General features: G+C 41.6%; 3 protein-coding genes across 4 annotated transcripts; 1 reads left to right on the top strand and 2 right to left on the bottom strand.

Moving 5' to 3' along the window:
• Positions 1–1,065: 1,065 nt before the first annotated feature.
• On the bottom strand, positions 1,066–8,965 carry zgc:113223 (uncharacterized protein LOC541424 homolog). The gene is made up of 8 exons (XM_005923438.3): positions 8,805–8,965; positions 6,826–6,883; positions 5,709–5,833; positions 5,560–5,634; positions 5,390–5,485; positions 5,171–5,299; positions 3,357–3,518; positions 1,066–3,271 (listed from the first exon to the last, which is right to left on the bottom strand). Exons 1-8 carry the CDS (start codon positions 8,859–8,861, stop codon positions 3,131–3,133), a joined length of 843 nt encoding a protein of 280 aa, XP_005923500.1. The 5' UTR covers positions 8,862–8,965; the 3' UTR covers positions 1,066–3,130.
• A 2,692-nt stretch (positions 8,966–11,657) lies between these two features.
• Positions 11,658–16,229, top strand: si:dkey-66a8.7 (PI-PLC X domain-containing protein 1). Of its 2 annotated transcripts, XM_014333911.2 has the most exons (6): positions 11,658–12,067; positions 13,170–13,306; positions 14,546–14,674; positions 14,998–15,153; positions 15,242–15,425; positions 15,496–16,229. In XM_014333911.2, the coding sequence occupies exons 1-6, from the start codon at positions 11,986–11,988 to the stop codon at positions 15,759–15,761; spliced, it is 954 nt and encodes a 317-aa protein (XP_014189397.1). In that variant the 5' UTR covers positions 11,658–11,985; the 3' UTR covers positions 15,762–16,229. The 2 variants fall into 2 exon arrangements, with proteins under 2 accessions (XP_014189397.1, XP_005923494.1); XM_005923432.3 differs by lacking the exon at positions 14,546–14,674 and having other exon boundaries at positions 11,659–12,067.
• On the bottom strand, positions 16,076–20,381 carry gtpbp6 (GTP binding protein 6 (putative)). Its single transcript, XM_005923434.3, has 10 exons — positions 19,546–20,381; positions 19,126–19,263; positions 18,978–19,048; positions 18,748–18,878; positions 18,575–18,645; positions 17,701–17,859; positions 17,379–17,587; positions 16,781–16,929; positions 16,480–16,632; positions 16,076–16,405 (listed from the first exon to the last, which is right to left on the bottom strand). Exons 1-10 carry the CDS (start codon positions 19,943–19,945, stop codon positions 16,279–16,281), a joined length of 1,608 nt encoding a protein of 535 aa, XP_005923496.1. The 5' UTR covers positions 19,946–20,381; the 3' UTR covers positions 16,076–16,278.
• Positions 20,382–20,578: the final 197 nt, after the last annotated feature.

Genomic DNA, 20,578 nt, shown 5'->3' on the forward strand with positions numbered 1-20,578 from the left:
GATTAGGCAGGTTTACCAGGGGGGTCTCTTAGCTTTGTAAGTTTTACTTAGCATGCAAATCTTTCAGAGCAGATGGGCACGTTGTAAAATGACCTGATGTTCAGAGGTTTTAGCTTAGCAATAATTAAATGAAATTAAAAGATGCCAAGCCTTGTTGCAATTCTGTAACTCAGGATGAGACTTCTAGCAAGATAACGAGATTGGTCACTGGTGTGATTGCTGTCCAAGTTTTGAATTTACAATGCAGCCTGCAGGGGGCACTAGAGGAACAGAGACTGAAATGCACGAAGGACTGAATCCAGTCCAATCAGATCATTGGTTGGTTGGAAACACCAGTGTGGAATAGAGTCAGTGCAGGTTTTACAAAGTATGAAACAGGAATGAACATTTATAAAAGAGTATGTTCTAATAACAGAATCAGCTTCTTACAAAATCTTTAAAAGCACCTCAGATGGTCATTATACCCCAGCAGTTGTATAACATGTTTAATCTGTACAACTGTGGAGGGCCAGGAGTGACAAAATGAATTGATTAAATACACAATTTAATAATTAATTAAATGTTTCATTGATTAATTAAAATTAGAATTGATTAATTGAATAAATATTTCAATAATTAATTACATGCCCATTCATTTGATCTAAAACATTTAAAAAACACTTTTTAAAATTTATTTCAAATTGTATTTAACTATTGACACATTTAATTAATTATTTATTTATTACATTTTTAATTAATCATTGACACAGTTAATTAATTATTAAATTATGTATTTTTTTTTCAATTCATTTTGCCACTTCTGACCCTCCATATACAACAAAGGTACAAATAATGACAGTTTTGCATGTAACCCTGTGAATAATGCACACATTTTACTTTTATTTACTTTTATTCTTATTGCTTGTACCAGTTAAAATCATTTTACATGTGGTAACTTTTTTAATGAAAGAAAATATAAAATATTGAAAGTAGATAAATAATCAAAGTACGAGGCTCTGATGTGAGAATGTATTCACACCAGGTTTATTATGCTTATTCAGGATTTTAAAAATACACATTTTTCACTAAAAAAAAAAAAGAAGAGGGGATCGTGTCCTGCTTTTTCACACATCTTCCTTCTCTGTTTTCTTGTTTCACTGTTTTTGTCTTTGTTGCCATGACTACCTGTTTCCAGGAGTGTATTTTGTGTCCAATTCGGTTCACGTCAGTTCAGCTTCATTTTATTCACAACAACAGTCACCTCGAGGTGCTTAATACTTAAAGGCAAGGATGCTTCAATCTTAGAGATAAACTGCAACAATCACACTCTCCCATCTGAGGGAAAAACTCAGAACCATCTGGAAACACCAATATACTGATACACAGCAGCGTTTGAGTACTAACCACAGCAGTATTGGAATTTCTACTCATAAATGTAATATATTGCACATAATTCATTCCGGTTTGGTAAAGTACTTCAGTAGCTTACTCTCTCTGCAACATGGCCTGATATGTATTGTTGTATAATTTCACAATATACACCTCTGGCCCTGCTGAGAGACCCAACCCTTATCCTAATGTAGACACAAACAAGAGCTCTCTGTTAATATTTAAGTTGAAACTCAAAGCAAACAGCAAAGTTCAGTTTACACTGTAAGTACTTTCCATCTAACCAATTAATAAACGACTTGCTTTACCTCCTGAGCTGCAGCCACCCCAATCGCATGTAAGCACGCCATCTCTGCAGGTATTTAGAAATAGTTGATGTCATTCAGCAGCAGCCTTTTCATACAATAATAATTTATGGTAATATGGTAAAACTTAGGTAAGGCAGTGGGATGGCAAGCTGCACAGGCCTGGTGTTTAAATCCAGTGGTTAGCTGGGGCCTTTCTGTTTGGAGTTTGTCTGCATGAGTTCCAGATACATGCATGGGGTTAGGTTAACTGGTTGTCCTAAACTGGCCATAGATGTGAACGTTTGTCTCTCTGGGTTAGTCCAGCAATAGATTGGCAACCTGACGGGAGAGGTTGGTCTGTTTGAACAGCTAATAGCAGACGTGCAGACAAACACAGCTTTTAGAGTTTTTGTTAATTTAGCTCTTTTTTTAAAAATCTATTTCTATCACAATATGTATTTTATTTATCACATTATAGGATATAAAGGGTTCAGAACAGTTTCATAATAAAACAGTACAAACACAATCACAGACACATTCTCTGCAGTCTCTTTACACCAAAGCTTCCCCAGGCCGGATCTATTGGCAAATGAAACCAAATAAGCACAGATCAAAATAAAGACTTTAGTTAGTTTTGTAAGCACATAATATTCTTTCAATGTTCATTCATTTCTTGTTTATAGATCCCAAACAGCCAACACATTCTTTTCCCATGTCAAATGCAGGTCATTCTCATTGCTGGGCAGCATGATGAATATTTATTAAAGCAGCAGGTGTGCTTCAGTTATGCACAAGGTGTCCTTTGGCGTTTGTCATTCCTCAGTGTAAAGGGTCACATTGTATCCAGAGTCACGAGCCCAAACCGAGTAGCTTTGAGTGCAGGCGGCTGAAAACAAAACAGCAAGTGGGATGAAAGGCTGCAGAAGGTCCCACAAACAGGACGCAAACTTCAGTCTCCTGGCTGATAAACATGCAACGCAGGCATCGGGAGGTCGGGGAGATTAGTCAGCCAGGAGAGTGGGGCTGAGCGACAAATGTACTTGGATAGCTTTAGAAATACATTAGGCTTTCACAGCATTAACTATGCTTACTTTAAGCTTTACAAGCCTTCACACTGGACAGAACGAGGCTGACTGACTTATTTCACTGACCAAAGAACAGCTTGCACATGATATGATAATGAAACATTTTCACATTATAAAAAACATATCTGTTCATGTCATGTTTTGACTAACTCAGATCTTTTTGGTGAATTATAAATTGTGTTTTGTAGAAAGGCAGCAATAGAAACACTGAGCGCTACATAAAAATGACAAAACGGAGTTTCAGGGCTTTACACGAGGTAGTATTTCAACTGCCTCCTGGAGCCCAGCATCGATGCGTTCACCCACTGTACAAACCTCAAATCCACAGCTCAAACCTATAAATTCACAGTGTAAACACAGCATCCCCCACTTTCTCAACAAAGGGTTTTATTAATCATCAAACTCTGCAAAAGGAGGAAACCAGAGGCTCTCCTTCCTCTGCGATTTGCTTTGAGCTGCTTTTCTTTCCTGTCGCTGTAGGACGTTTTTTATCCAGCAGATCTGAACAGCAGCCAAAGCTATCATGCAGACCTGCTCAAGGAAACACACCAAAGATCAGAAACTGCTGTCAGTGACTTCAGAGGTTTTTTTGCAGCCAAACGTTCACTAGTGTTACCTCGAGCAGCAGCAGGCCAGCGGTCAGACCAGCCACCAGAAGCAGATTGTGTTTGGCCCACCAGACAATTTTATCCAGGCAGCCGATGGTGAATATGTCTTGACGGGCCAGTTTCTCCTCCAGCTGCTGCATCCCATAACCACACATGGTGTTCAGTACAGTCTGCAAAAGAAAGAAGCTGCTTAAGGTAACACAAAAAGGGCTTTGATGCACTGAACACCAGCATGGACAAGAAGTTAATTTGTGCATGGATTCAACGTTCACCTGTATCAATAGTTTCAGCTCATCTTGTTTCATCCTGCCCATCAAACAGGGTGTGAGCTGAACTGGAAACAGCCAGCGCTGCCTCCCAGTCTCCGAGTAGACACACCTACGGTATCAATTTTGCAATTTTGTCCTCGAGTAATCGTATTCACAAGATTTTCAGAAAACTTGACCTCTGACCGTCAAATTTTCTGAAAATCTCATTTAAATTTGATACCATAGGTGTGTCTCGTGTGATCTTCTTTGACTTTTTTAAGAATGCCTCCAGTGCTAGCTCTCAGCAAGGACGCTACCTAAAAGGTGTACCTTAAAGGATCTGCAGCTACTGACAAGAGTAAGCATAAAGGGAGGAACGACTTTAGGTGGCAAATAATTTCAAATCACACAAACACAGGGGCTGTCGTTCTCATGGCCAGTGTTGAGTCACGTCAAGTGTAGCAGAGATTCATTTGCATTTAAGCTGATGACGCTTAGATTAATTCACTGAATTCCACCGTTATACCAACTGTATATGATTTAGTGCAGCGGTCCCCAACCCCCGGGGGTCGAGGCTCGGGTGTGAAATTTATGGTTTTCAGGGTTTTTATCGTTAACTCGGTTTCCCTGGGTCTTTCTCGTGTTGCAGTTGTGTCTTATTTTGAAAGAAATATTTACGCGTTACCATAGCGACCAGAGTGCATTAAGGGGCAGAGAGGAGGATGTTACTCTCAGTGTTGTTGGTGCATTTCAGGAGGACGCTGCTAATAAAGTTACACAGTGAATTAATATTTATTCTTATATTTACAAAACACCACAGTTTTTGTCTCGGTCGCATCATTTTATTTTGTTGTATTTATCCGCGACACCTTAAAGGCCGGTCCGTGAAAATATTTTCTGACATTAAACCGTCTGTGGAGCAAAAAATGTTGGGGAGCGCTGATTTAGTGTAAAGACAAAATACAGCATACTGTTAGTGAAGGAAAGGGAAATCAGCTCATGAAACATCTGCTTACATCCTGTTAAATTCAATTATAAATCCACAAAGACCAGCAGGTCAGCTGATCACAGCCTGAGCACAAAGAAAATCTGAGTTCACATTAGAAATGATTGTTAGCTGTGACTCTTTTCCCCACGTGGAGCCACTACAGCCGCTCCCAGCTGTTTAGATGAAGAGGAAAACTTACCATTTACAACGACGCCATTATTGAGGCAACTGAAGAAGTCACTCTTGTGTCCTACATAACCGAATTTAGATTTGAACATTTGTATTATCATGTATAATATTATTTTATTATTATTATATTAATACAGCGCAGGGTTCAGTTGCTTTTGCATAAACATCCATGCTAGAACTGTCCTTAGGAGCTACTTTTTACTTTCTTGCTTTGAGAACATTTCAGAGCTTTTTCACCTTTAGTTGAGTAAAGAAGGTGATTCAGTACTTCAGCTTTTACTAGAGTATTTTTTAAACACAAGTATCTGTATTTCTACTTAAGTAAAGAATGGAACAGCCTTGGTACACCTGAGGCATCCCAAACATATCCAGGACTGGCTCACTGACTGGTTCTGACCTGGTTCTGCAAGCGAATGCAGCAGGAGAAGGGAACTCCACAGGCCTCCAGACTCGGGTTGGTGTCCGAACACTCAAAGTAGGCGTTACGGGACCAGTTTTTATAGCTTTCAACTCCACAGCACTGGAACTGCAATCACAGTGAAGCAGAAGCACAGTCATCACAACAGTAAAAAAGAAAGAACAAAAAAGATTACTGACTCTTAAAACTCGTCTCCACCTTCTTCTGGATGAAGTCAATGGCGTTCTCCAGGTCTTGGTCCTCCCTGTATCGTTCAATTGCCTTCATCATCAGCCTCTCAGTTCTCTCAATCACCTGAAAAACAAGAGAACTGTCACGTTGGTTTGTTTACTGCTTCGGTTTAGTACGATTTCTCGACGTCTTGTTACCGTATCAGTGAAAAAGTATCCCACGAATGCAGCTGCGATCTGCAAGAGTAAAATGGCCACCAGGAGTCCCACAAACTGCATGAAAATAGGAGCTGATTAGAACAGACGGCCAGAGTCCGAACAAGATAAAAACCAGCACACTGACATACCATCTTCAGCAAGCAGATGGTGTTACGCAGCGCCCCGAAACATCCGAGGAACGTGATGAGGAACATCACAGAGCCGACGACGATCAACAGTAGAGCGGGATCAACCGTCAGGGTGTCAACCACATCTATACACACACAGTATATGTTTGCACTTCTATGTTTGTGGATATAATGGATTTCCAGGACCCTTATCCTGACTTAAAGATGATCATAACACGGACCCGAAACCCAAGTCCTTGAAAAATCTCTTTTAAGGTCTTTCCAAAAGTGAAGACATGGCTAAATGTCCTCGCTTACCTATTGTTAGCAGAACTTACCCCGACTTAAACCTGATTCCAAAATGGACCCTGGAACCCAAAAGGTCATTTTGGGAATCCTGGAAAAGTCCTTCACAAAGTCTGCCTCAGTGCTTTGACCGGGTCTAAATCCCAGTTGTTTTCCAGAGGTTCACCTCAACATCAGTGATAACACAAGAGCGAGTAAACGTTGAAACATGTCTGAATAAGTTTGTGGCTCATCCTCAGGAATGTGATCAACAAGCCTTGTTTTGATTACCCGACATACATACAGTCGTTTTTCCAGGACCACCGACTTGGAGACTTTCACAATCCATAAAACAAATCTTTGCTTAATTAGTTTGAATCTTCACAAAGTGACTGTGTGGACAGATTTTATAACCCTGGCATTAGTAATTAATATTTTACATATCAAGAGACTGGTAGGGTCTGTACTCGTTACACTCTCACACTGTTTCCATGACAACTTGATCAACTTCCTCCCACAGTCCAAAACATGGAAGGTGATTCGAAATTGGCCACATGTATGAGTCTGAGTGTGAATGGTTGTCAGACTCTGTGTTGTACCTGCAGTAGACTGGCAACCTGTCCAGGTCGTAGCCTGGTTCCACCCACCCTATGACTCATCTACAGATAGCTACCAGATATCTATATGTGAGAATTAGACAAAACAAAGCCGAGAGAAACCTTCATACAATCTTGACTGTGCACAATAAAGATAACATTCAGACAAAATGCAGAGAAATGAGGCTTCAATTCCTTTCATTTTTTAATAATGCCAGGAAAAAATCAATAATTCAAAGTGGACTAAACTAACCCACCTTTCTCTCTGGCGATCTTAGCATAGATCCCCACTGCTGTAAGTATGGCACTCACAACCTGCAAAGTCACAGAGAAACGCAGATTTCATTAAAACAGAGGAACAGCTGTAACTAGCTCTACTGTCACTGGAATTAACATCATTTTCATTTCTGTGACTGTGGCTTAGCCTGGATGAGACGAAGCCCACTTGGACATGACCACATGAACACCTAGATTTGCATCCTGATTGGGTCTTATCAGTCCCACAAATTAGACCAGAGCAGTTCAACTGACATATTGTTTTCACATTGTTGTGGCTTCTGCTGGCGATGGATGTCACACTCGCAGTGCCTCCCGAGTATGCCACCATGTTTACTTTGAAACAGGCCCCAGTCCAAAGTTTCCCCTGCTTTACGTTCCATCTCACTATCGGTCCAAGAAGACACATTTCTGCTCTTACTTTCTGCTATTGTTCTTCCTCTGCAGTATTTTCTATTGCTTCCTGTTTACCAGCACATACATGCCGTTTTGTGTATGGTGAGAATGTAAGTATAAATGGAGATTATCTCTGACACTGTTCTAAAACTACTTGACAGAACAGAGATGGTTTTATTGGAAAACATCGTCTTAAATATAAAGTGTATCAGTGTGGTTGTTATCCTGGCCCTTCACACAGCCCCTCACTTCATCCTCTCTGTGAAACAACCCGTTTTGGCCTCCTCTCCCTAAGAGCCCACTTTCATTTTGATTGACCAGCTTCTGGAAGCCTGCCCGGGAGCAAGCTACAGCTTCTAGGGCTGAAAAACGAAGCCATTGTGGAAGCATCAAAACCTGCAGTTCCTCTAAAGGCCACTTGGATAACTGTGAAAAAAATATATATATTAAATCTTATAATAAAGTTTGCACTGTTAAGATGTGGCTTCTTTAGCTGACAGCTAAATACTAACAGTGTTCAGTTGTGGTAACAGACCAGGAAGTGTGTGCTCCGGTTTTGTTGAGTGAAGTTCTACTATTTGTATGTCATTTAGCACTGAGTAGCAGATATCTGCTAGCATGGTGGCAATGTCCATCTCTACACCTGACATGTGAAAAATAACTGGTTATTTTTACAGAGTACCTCCTTTGTTACTTTCTGTACACGCCATCTTTCTGGCCTTCATGGGAAAGAAGCCCTCCCCTGCTAGAGATTATTGATGATTGAAATCCGCATCATTTAAAGACACAGCATAGATTTGTATTGCTATGCAGATGATACCCAGTTTCTATTCATGAAGCCAGATGACAAACACCAGCTAGTTAAACTACAGTAATTTCCCAGCTGGGTGAACCTCCAACTCTGAGGTCATGGTCCTCACCCAGAAAAGGGTGAAGAAATCACGGATACAAGCAGCGGAAATGAGCGTCCTCTAAAGGGTGGCTGGCCTTTCCATTACAGGAAGGATGAGGAGCTTAGCCATCTGGGAGCTGCCACTCTGGCCCTAAAACTCTTGGAATCCAGATACTTACTTTAGGTGGCATTGACTTGGCTTCCAGCAATGTTGGATTTGTTAAATATTTGCACATTAAACAGTGTAGGACTGCTTTCTTGCATTTGCAAAATATCTTTAAAGTTGGAAACATCCTGTCTCAGAGTGGCGCTGAAAAAGTAGCTGATGGATTTATTACTTCTAGGTTGGACAATTGTTGTAGTTTATTATTATCAAGCTGCCCTAAAAACTCGCTGATCCAAACTGCTGCAGTAACAGAGAGAGAGAGCATGTTTCTCTGATACTGGCTTTTCTTCACTGTTAAATCCAACATATTTAAATAAAATCAGAAGGATAAATGAGTTAATATTAAATATTAAAATGCTGTTTGTAGCTCATCTTCTTCCTCTGTTATGGTGCAACTGAGGCATTTAGTCACTATTATGCAACAGGCTTGCTACTATCACGCACTAATGAAAGTATGATGCTACATTTTTTTAAACAATAAATTGCTTAAAGTGGGAGAGACTCACCCAAAAGAAGTAGCAGAAGATGAATAAGGTGTACTTAACGCCTCGGTATCCTCTCATGTCCTCTCAGCAGTGCTGTTGTTCTGTCAGACTGTCGGAGGCTTGTTATCCACTGAGACTAAAGCAGGACATGTGTCGGCCTGCTGAGGCATTCCTGCTGCTGAGGGAGGAGACATCTGTCACTTTCTAATCACATCCACTGTGTCTCACCTTTTTGGAGACAGCCCCTTCTGTTTATGATTTGATGTCTCCAAATAATCTTTAACTTTTGTGAATTCAGTGAACTTCTAGAATCACAGCTTTGCGATTTCAAAGAAAGAAACATAGCAGGAGAGCTCATATCATCCGTCTGTGTCACGCTGGTTTCCCTGTGGAAACAAATTAGTTAAAATAACTTTTCTCCACTCACTTCATTCATTGTGTGTTCTGTTACAACTGGCTCATGAGATGCAAAATAAAATCAAGAGTTCACGTTTTTTATTTTATTTTGTGTTTTGGAAACATGGGATTTATTTAAGAACTCCCACAGCAACACGCCTGTAAGGAAGAGAAAGTTCCCACTTCTCACCTGTATGACCCGAAAGGAACTCCAGTCTGGAACAGGAGGTCCCAGAGAGTCCACACAAACAGGAAGCCATAGTTCTGCAATTTTTTGAGAAAGAAATTTGGTGAAAGCAATAAACTAACATGCTGCATGAAAATCCACAAAGATCTCATCAGATGTTCACGCAAAACATCAGAAAAGATTCTGCTGTAACTCTGAACTACAAGCCGAGATGAGAACCCACATCAGTGAGAAGGCCACGGGACACATGTGGGAAAAGATTTACCCTCAGTAGTAACTTGTCCTCGTGATAACTCCCACATACAGTCATATTGAATTCAATTCAATTTTATTTATATAGCGCCAAATCACAACAATATTGCAGACACATATGTAAGAAAACATTATCTGAAGTTAATTTTAAAAAGATGTATTAATACATTTTACAAGATCTGGGTCTCATCTGTGTCACACTACACATGCGTGTCATGTGTGTCACAAATGATCATTCTTAGGAACACCATGGATTTTTATTTTAAAAGGTAGCTGTTGTAAATTAATGTATTTAAAATAGTTTCAAACCAAATTCACTAAAGCGATGAACAAATTTCAAACAAATAACTGCTACAGTTTCATGTTCAAAACATGAAGTTGTGGGGCTGAAATGCGCTTTGTGTAATACCCGTTTAGACCACAAGGTGGTGCAGTGACTCAAAGTAACCTTGAACCAGGCAAGTCAACAACAAAAACACCTAAATGAGACCTTTGATGTTGCAATTACCTGGCATCATGAAAAGCACAGACCGCTTAGGAAAACCATGTGCTGAGGTGTGAGTGCTCTAATATTTAACATTTATGGTTCAGTACCCGCTGAGAGGTTTGTGCCATTTTTCTTGTTTGAGTTATTAATATAATTTGATTTTACTACAGTTATTCAGGGCCTGGTGACTGCAATAAAATAAAAACGGCACAGAAAAAAATACTTTGTGAACGCGCTGTTTCCTACAAACACCGGGGTGAACGGTGCAGTCAAGCTGTGGCCTAATAATGCAAATTTCGTGCTGTACGCGGGTTTTAATGCAAATTTGGTGGATCCTGTGAAGCCTTTTAGCGCCATTATTGATTTATTTATTCATTCATTTAATAATTATTATTTATTTCCCGGTCTCGAGTACAGTTTTGGTATTTGGGACGTCACAGCCTTCGAAAGAAACAAAATACAACATTTTCCCGTTTCACAGTAAAGTCTTTGTAGAGATGTCCAGCAATGAATCTACTGAAGTCTTTCCAAAATGTTCCAGCGTATGAACAGATCCAGAAGAGGTGCTGCACAGTCTCAGGATGGCTTCCACTAAATCCACAGTTCACATTCATGTCCCTTTTGAACTCCATCATGTAATGATTAGCAGGATAAAATTTATGCAGTATTTTAAATGAGACTTCCTTCACTTTATTCTTTACCAGATACTTGTTAGGAATTGTCCATACTCTTTTCCAGTTAATGTCACTGACAAAGGAATTCCAATAAGAGACCACATGTGGGAAAGTTAGAGATTCTGTCTTGAGCAAAGCACGGATATTCTTATTACTTTTACTGTGGTTTGTTAGACAGATTCTTCCTGTGTGTGGATCTAAAGGGTTGGGGAGAGAAACAGATGATATGCAAGGTTGAGTACTCCAATGGACCAATCAGCATGCATTAGAAGAAGATTGACGTTTTAATGGCCCAAATCTGCTTCCGTGTAGGAAAACTAAAGAATACGAGTCTTGTGTTATTTACCTTTTCGTCGACTACTGTTATTGTATGTGTGTAAGGTGTCTTAACCCTTGTGTGGTGTTCGTATTTTTGTTACTCAGCCAGTGTTCATGGGTCTGGTGGACCCGCTAGAGTTTTGGCTTTCCAAATTAACACTATCAAACAATTTTATGTTAAATTACTCAACAGATGTTTACTTCATCCCAATTACAAACCATATGAACAGCAAACATGGTTAATTTTTTCCCTTTACCTTTGTTAGATCACATTTATGAATTAATGTGCTTCTCGTTTTTCTTTTATATAAAATGTTATAAATAAATCAGTTATAATCAAGTGGAGTGAGTGGAAAGACACAACACATTTACACGTGAAAAAATAATTAATTGTTTAATTTTTCTTTTGAAAAAAACTGAACACGGGTCTCACAGACCCGAACACCATACAAGGGTTAAAGCAAGAAAACTGTTGCTGTTTAGCGCCATTGAGTTTACCTCCCGAGCGCCCTCTGCTGTGCCACCGGCTGAACTGCCGTAAGTAATAGCGGGGCGGCTCTTGGTCCACCATTAAAAGAACTACAGTGATTTAGAAACAGTGACCGACAAATATAAAAATGACGTGTCGCTCAAAACTTCCTGTTTGGGGAACTCGTGGTGACTTCAAAGAAACCCGCTGCTACGAAAGTTTTCGGAGACTTTTCCAAATGTCCCTAAATGATCTACATATGATGAGCTGTCAGTGGAAACCAGGAAATTAAAGCTTTTCCTGAGTCCCTCCTCCTCTGTCTCATGTAGCTTGTTTGTTTAAAGATCAGCGCAGATTAAAACCGCATCGATCACTCGAAACAGATCTACGATCAATAACTCGGTGAGTGACTGAGCGACATGGATGCGAGCTGCCGGGACTGGATGTCAGCCGTACCTGAAGAGCTGTGGGACGTTCCTCTCACACACCTGGCCATTCCAGGTACATTCGCACTTTTAGGATTCCTCGTGAATTTATAGACGCACAGCGCAGCCAACAGTCGTGTAATTGTCGTATTTCTGTGTTTAAATATGTGACAGTCACCTGAAGTTTTAAGGCGCTTTAAACACAAAAATATCAAAAGCATCAGTGTGACAATTATCTACCAATGGAAAATCACTAAATACGTTTACTTAGTATTGAAGTAATACCTGGTAATACTTTATGTCAGTACTATTTATTCTACTTTACATGTGTACTTCAACACTAGACTTTTCCTTCCACTAAACTTATTTCACAACTACTTTATGTTTTTATTATTTATATGCAGTGTAAGATCTCTGTGGTTTAAAACTCTGCATATTCACAGACAGATTTGTTTTGGGCTGTGTGCAAACCAGACCACATTTCCCCTGTTTTGGCTACTTCACACTGGCTGCAGCGCGTCATAGATTTCATTGTTTGTTTTTGAGTCACTGGATGGGTTAGCCCTGCCTCACCTTTCTGGTTTTTAAACTATGCACACTCCCAAAAGATCATTGCTGTCAGCTGGCTGGATGCTTCTGGCCTTTACTGAGAAACAGATTAAGGTGTAGAGGACATCGGGCCTTTGTTGTAGCGACACTGAACAGTGGACCTCACCAACCACCACCATCGACATCTTCAAACCCTGTTTGAAAAATCATTTTCATGTGAAGCTGAGCCGTTTTGCTTGTGTTGTTTGTTATTCTTTGGACTCGATGTGTGAAGTTGGACCTGGTCACCCTGAGCTTTGGGGCTCCCCTCTCACTGGGAACATTGTTTTTTGTTTTAATTTAATTACATTTCTCTGATATTATTTTTATATTTTCACTCACATATACAACATTTACATACATATTTTACACTCTGGTATTGTTACTTTCACTGAGGTAAATGATCTTCTTTTACCACTGGACAACAATTCAGACTGGGATTGTTACAGTTACACAAAACAGTCATGATCACACACAGACACAGTAAACAACAAAGTCAACATTTATCAGATAAACAAGCAAGTAAGAATTTTTTTGAAGCAACTTGCGCCACAAACCAGTTTCTTTACTTTTAAAATGTGTTCCTGTAGGAAGCCACGATGCCATGAGTTACTGCCTGGACATAAACTCCCCGTTGGTCAGGGCTGAGTCGGACTTTTTCCGGCTCCTGGATGGAGTTTTTAGCTGCTTCACAAGGCCGGCCATTTTTAGATGGGCCACCACACAGGTAGGCACTGAAAATACAACCACTGCGCTGTCACTATGTCGGCAAAGGTGTGAGGACAACTGAGAAGTCAGTGCCATGGGTGCTGAGACGAGACGGTCCCAAGTTTAAACAGGTTGTTTGGTCTTCTTAATATACTTATTTAAAAAGTTGTTGGCTGCAGACAGAAAGACTGTAAGTTGATGATAGAAAGCAAAAATGAGAAGAAATACATTTAAACACTCCACAGATTTAAAGGAACTGTGAGCTTTCACATGTGAGTAGTCATGTGATCCAGTGTTGCTGTACAAATATTGATTGTAGTACAAAATGCTGTTTATATGCCAAAAAAGTTCTTAACTAGTCAGTGTGCTTTGCAAATGTATTTACAGACCAGGGCTCAGGAGCCAAGGTCTAAAAAAACTAATCAAGAAAACAGAAAAAGTGCAGCGATGCTGTTTTTCACAGTTACTGCTGCTGTAGGAAATAAAAGGCCAGGTGCCTGCCAGGTGCGAGCTAATCAAATGAACTTTATTAACTGAGCATCAGCATGCGTGAGTATCTCTGTAAAAGCAGAAGTTGTGACAGTTTCCTGGCCTGGAACATGCAGGTGTGTGTTGACAAGTGTTGACAGATTATTCCCACGTTAAAAACATGCAAAACAGCTGCCAACAGCTGGGCATCCCTTCAAATTTCCGTCAGTGTCAAACCCTGCAATGTTCAGAGAAACGACAGAAAGCCCAAGAGCTGCATCTCACACTCAACAGGCCTCAGTTAGCATGTTAATCGTTAAAGTTCAGGATAACAAATTAGAAAAAGGCTGTTTGGGAGGAGAAACCTTCTCTCTTATAAGAATATGGCAAAGCTGCATCTGAACAATCCACAAGATTTCTGGATCAGCGTCCTTAGGAGACCAAAGCGGGGATATTTGGTCATCATGCCAACTGTCAGGCACGGTGCTGGACATCTAGGTAAAAAGAACTATTGATTAAAAATATATCATTTGTATCTAAATGCAAATGATAAATCGTTTAAACTGGTTATGATGTAGAAAATGAGTGTTAAATAAAGTACTTTGCATGTGGTTGAAACAGGTAAGCTGGATGGAACCATGTAGACTAAACCGAAATTAGTCAGTCGAAAAATTGTTTGACATGAATGCAGGCAAAAATGGGAGGTGGTGTTGATGACGAGGTCACTGAATCCAGGACTGGTTTCAGTGACGCCTCCATCAGGAAATCATGTTGACCTCTTTCCTGTCAGGATAAAACCATTGAAGAACAGCTTTCAATGGGGATTCGGTACTTTGACCTTCGTGTTGCACACAAACCAAACGACTCGTCCAGCGACTTGTACTTCACACACGTCATATACACTCATGTGACCGTACTGGTGAGTTTAGCACCTTCACCTGACAGTGTTATTAGAAAAAACAAATCACTACTGCACAATTTTTTTCAAAGTTCAAGGTTCTGCTGCACCTGAATAGATCTCATTTCTATTGGATTGTATTATTTTGAGATGCAACAGAAAGTCTTTTAAACAATATTAGCATTTACCAGCTGGTACAGATTTGATCACTTTTTGCTGGAGTTCTTTGTATGTCGGTTTATTTAGAGGTGGAGATTTCTACAAAGAGCTTAAAGGGTTCGGTTTATTTTTAAAAGCGTAAGTCTGGCTCCTCTGGTAGTTACAGTGAGTATCCTATTTAACAGGAAACACTTGAGTCTGTTGCTGCTTGGCTCGAGGCTCACCCGAAGGAGATCGTTATCCTCGCTTGCAGCCATTTTGAAGGAATGGATGACAAATGCCACGAATCGTTCATTTGGTCCCTGAAGAAACTGTTTGGCTCTAAGCTGTGTCCCCAGAAGGTGAGCTTGTCTCTCTGCACCGGTGATTTATGGTACAAAAAATGTCTGGTGCACCGGGACTTAAGAGTGGCCCGCTGGTCCTCCACAGGAATCGGCGCTGACCTTGCGGAGTCTGTGGGCGTCGGGTTACCAGGTCATCCTCTCCTATGAATGCCAGCTTGCAGTGAGACATCAGGAGCTGTGGCCTCCCGTCCCTTACTGGTGGGCCAACCAGCGCAGAGCACATGGAGTCATGACTTACTTGGACTGGCACAAAGACCTGGGACGTCCAGGTGAGTTTGGGCTGTAGAGATTAGATATGTATGCGCGTCAGTGGCTAAAAACTCCGTTTTCTCTCCTCAGAGGGCTTCTTTGTGTCCGGCCTGAACCTGACAGCTGACAGATATTACATCACCAAGAACCAGAAGGAATCCCTGCGGACGCTCACCTACAGCAACTGGGAGTATATGAGGACATGGCTTGAGGAACAGAGTCCCGGATCAGACGCCGGGAGCCTCAACATCATCGCGGGAGACTTTGTGGGTTCACTGCCGCTCTGCTCTGCCGTGATTGCACTGAACCAAAAACTTTGCCGGAAGAACTCCAGACGGATGAAAAAGCATCATTAGCCACACCAAACCTCATTTCCTGTGTTCCTCGGTGTCTCGCAGTTTACGTGAATTTTTGTCTCCACTAAGACTTGAAAGAACTGTAACTTCTGTCTGCCTCAACATCAACTCATGAGGGCATTTTATGCTTATTACAACCTTTTTATTCCTATACTCGACTAGAGTGGCTTCGTGAAACCCTCAGTTTACCATAAAAACAAGCTGTTTTAGCCCCTCCCCCTTTAGCCAACTTTCTTCGGACTTGCTGCCAGTCGCAAACAGAAGGTTTTCACAGAAGGTGTGTGTAGAAAGAGATGAAACTCTGAAACTGAGCATTTAGAGCCATCTGAAGTTTGCCTTTTATCTCGCGTGGGTCATTTGTGCATCTGAATCTTTGTGCAATCTGAGTTTTTACAAGAAAACATTGTAACAGATTTGTATCATTATATATTTTAACATACTGTACAGTAAAAGCAGTCTTTTCTTTAACTGAGGTACAGTCCATTTTTACTTCTGCTATCTCGCCCTTCCTCCCCTCTCATCTGCTTCCAAACAGCTTCTTGTAGCGCCCATGAGCAGCGGTGCTGATGATGACCTTGACAACGGCCGAACCTTCGTCTGCATCCACCTGCACGTCCTGAACGGTGGCCTCTTTGTACAGCCAGCTGTGGAAAAGCATACACATGTTACCACACGTGCTCCATTGATCCAAACGATACGCTGACACAGACAATCCCACCTTAGCTGAGGAGAGCTCAGGTTAACTTTGAGATCTAAAATTTGTTTCCCCGTAGCCTTTAAGATCTCCTCCTCCACTGCTTCCTTCAGCTGTTCCAAGCCCCTCCCCTCCAGGGCTGATATAGGCAGAGCAGCGGGCTCTGCAGACTCGTAACTGAGAGACAACCATAACAAAACAGGTCAGAAATAGGATGTCAGCCATAATACCAGTAATAACGTAGTACATTATAAGCAGGTCCTGATGGAAGTTACTGTATATATGTGCTGATGACAGTGGCAGGTGAGCTGGTTTTTGCCCTTACTTGGTGAGGAGATCAGTTTTATTGTGGACCTCTATCATGGAGTTCATCAGCCTGTCGGGCATTTGCAGGTTCTTCAGGACATTCAGCACGTTCACCTTCTGACTCGCTGTCTCTGGATGGCTGATGTCTCTAACATGAATCAGAAGATCCTGAAATGATGAGAAACACAACCACAGTCTCCTGTTTTAAAATGTGCAACTTTACAGCAGTTAGAAGACGTTAAAAGTCGGCTTGGCCCCTACAGTTTTTATTCAGGGGTGAATTTAAATTTAATTAAAGCTTACGATGGTGTGGCTGCTTCGACTGCCACGAACAGTTAACCAAAGTCACACAAGCGCACCAAACCTGGACAACAGACAAGTGGAAACACATGGCTTGATGTCGGCCGCGACATTCAGAGGTTAGGGACAGAATTTGGTACGAACAAAATGAAAGCATCATCCTTTCCTGTATCAACAGCCTGAACTGTTTCATTTTTTATTGTTTACGCCAAGTTTAGATTTTTATGTTGGATCGCTAAAATGTTTTTCACACCTCGTTTTAGTTCTTAGTTTTACTCCTGCAGCGAGTGTGTGATGAACCTCGGTTTGCTACGTACTGAGTGCTTAATATCTTCCAGGGTGGCAGAGAATGAATCGATGAGCTGGTGGGGCAGCTGGGACAGGAAGCCGATGGTGTCCACATACAGAACGGTCATGTGACTCGGCAGCTGGCCAGCATGGACGGTAACGTCCAGTGTGGCAAAAAGCTGGTTTCTGGGCTGGAGGCCGGTGTCCCCTGTCAGAGCTTTGATCAAAGTCGTTTTTCCTGGACAGATGAGATCAGAAGAAATGTGTCACTGTTGTGGATGCTTTAACATTTAACACTTTATATGAAAACAATCTGTTTTTTACTGGTCTTCTACGTTTCCAGCCTCTCACCACAGTTGGTATATCCCAACACTGAGACGACGGGGAACTCCCTGTGTCTGCGCTGAGATCGCAGGAGGTGCCTCTTTTTCCGAAGTTTTTCCAGCGCCAAGCGGATCTTTATCTCCCGCTCTTTCAACAGCCTCTGCTGGATCTCGTACAGCGTCTCTCCTGAAAGGACCAGAGACTTTATATCATCATTTCCCAGCAGTACAGCTTTCTGCTCATCACTGATACAAATATCTGACCCAGAAACACAGCCACCGTAGGAGCGCCTAATGCTCACTTCCTATTTTGCAAATAGACTGTATATAAAAGATGGACTTAGCCACCATGATGTTACAAAGTGGTCGATAAGATTGATTGTAAAGCCAATTGTGTTTGAAGCTGAAGCTCAAACCAGACCTGACGCCCCCTGCTGGCCGTTAGAAAGACTGCAAATTATGGGACTAAGATGCATGCCTCGATAATGGCACGAACATATAACTGTATCAGATCCAAATTGAAGAAAACTGATCATATATTATTAAAATTGTCCTGGCGTGGTTTGTGAAGCAGAAGGTAGCTCCATGGTGTAGTGGTTACCACCTTATGTGACAGCTCCTCGGTCTGGGAGCAGATGCACAGCCAGCCTCAGGGGTATAAAATTTAGATTTAGATTAAAAAGCTATTAGAGTTTATTGTACTATTAGAGATTAGAGTTATTTTAATTAACTGGAAACAATATAAAATAAGTTATTTCAATGTGGGTAATTGGTGTGAGGGCTTTATGGACTCAGAACCAGATATTATGTCCATGATTTATATACAGTATTGGTAACAACCAATCAAAAAGAGACATCTATAAACACAGGCAGACTCGTTTCCACTGTGGATGCTGCATCACCTGATCCGCCAATGTATCTCGATCCTCCGCCCTGTTGATCCAAGTTTGCCATTTCATTTTTCAGCCGTGATCTGCCATTAACGTACCAAATGTGACTTAACACTGATAGGAAGGCATCATCATATCAGACTGAAACATTTTACAAGCCACCCACAGGTAGCAGTGTAAGGTACCTTAACAGAGGGATCTCTGCCAGTGAGATCTGAAGCTTGGCTTCTTTGGTTCTGGCGTTGCAGCGGAAAATGTGGAGGACTAGTGAGTATCTGTCAAACACTTTGACCCCCCAGACTTCCTCAAAGTCCCTCTAAACAGAAATGAGTAAGAAAAACAAAGAAGAAGAAAAAGAATCATCAACAAAAGAAACCTTTCATCCAACACAGCCAGAGTTTTCAGACATGCTCACCTCAGACAAAGGAGTCAGACGCTCAACATTGACGAACACAGCAGTGATTCCTGCTGTTTGCCTGATCCTCTCTGCAGGGAAACATCCGGTAATTCACATGTAAGCAGCACTTGGTCTAGACCTTCTGATTCACCGGAGTGGATCATACCTGTGAGAGTCTGGAAGTTCCCTTTCCCAAATATCCTCTTCTTCTCTGGAGTCTTGGTGGAGAGGATCATCTTGTCCACCACAGTCCAGTTCTCCAAGGTGTTCACAAGCCCCTCAGCCTCGGCCATCATCAGCTCAGCTGCAAATGTAACGGTGCAAACTTGTGATAATCTCTACTGGTGTATCTTTGTTCTTGGAGAGCAATCATAGCTCAGGATAATTGCCTTAAAAATGCTCTCACTGCAGCCTGCCAGACTTTCTTCTTCTTGGCTGCCTCTCACAAACAGAAGCTTTAAACAGCACATGGGTGGAGCTCTAGCAGTGTTTAATATGACACCTACATTAGTCAGAAAATAAGGAAAAACATACATTTAAATCTACTTTTTCCATCTGGCTCATCTGAGCATGTGTGTGCTGTTACCTGTAGTCAGATGCTGTTTCCTGCTTCCCCACTTCACATCTGGGTGGACGATGAACACCCTGTGCTGTCCCTCTCCGATGCCTGCAGGAATCTGCTGCTGGAACAGCTCCTCCACCTCGCTGTCCTCCAAGAAATCTTCATCCTCGCCCTCCTCATGAAACCCGTTGCTGCTGCCGAGGTCATCTGTGCTCTTCGGCCTGAACGCGGAGAGCCCAAATGCCCTGGTCTGCAGGCTAGTTGCCCCTCTCTGCCGCTGACAGGTGTTGACTGCATGTGCGTGATCAGGTGTATGCAGCAGTCTGCAGGTGGCTCGCGCCCCTATCTGACAGCTCCTCGTGCAGGATCGCTGCAGGACGGGCATCCACGAGCTGATCCTCCTCAGGGCTGTCAGGAAGCTCATCAAACCCTGAAGTTCACACAACGTGGATCACCGCAGGTCACACACGCGCGCTGCTGACGTCGTTCTTCTACAGGCTCACCTGTAGAGATCACACTTCCTGTTTGGTTTAGAAAACATAATTTATCTCAGTAAATATACAAAAAGTTGGACTATGACTGATTATGAGCGAAAGGACACCAGGATCAGCCCGTGAGTAGCTGTGTTTTGAGTTTCGTGGGGCTTTTGGGTTTTTTGGTCCCCGCGTTTTGCCTTCCAGTTAGCATTTCCTCCATGAGTTCGCACTAAACGACAGATTTACCGTCAGTAAAGGATTTTAAGCTAAACAGAGTCACCTGAACGGGATAAAACCTGATTTACATTTAAGATTATTCGCTTGAAAAATAGCGCAATAAGATTTTTTTTGATCCAGTCTGGAAGAAAACGTTTCCTGGAAGACTAAACCCGGGGGTGTGAGTATGACTTTCCAGTATTTCCTGTTTGCGTCATTTCCTCTGTAGTTATGTTTCCACAATTTACTAAAACACAATTAGAAATTCATACAGCTGATTGTCAAAATAAGAGTTTAGGGTTATTTAAAAACACAGTTTTAATATTTATATTCAGTGTTTTTAGGTATGCTGATTTCACTCACAA

The sequence above is a fragment of the Haplochromis burtoni genome, unplaced genomic scaffold (assembly GCF_018398535.1).
Source record: "Haplochromis burtoni strain Fernald_Lab_line unplaced genomic scaffold, NCSU_Asbu1 Contig_5, whole genome shotgun sequence".
Taxonomy (NCBI): Eukaryota; Metazoa; Chordata; class Actinopteri; order Cichliformes; family Cichlidae; genus Haplochromis; species Haplochromis burtoni.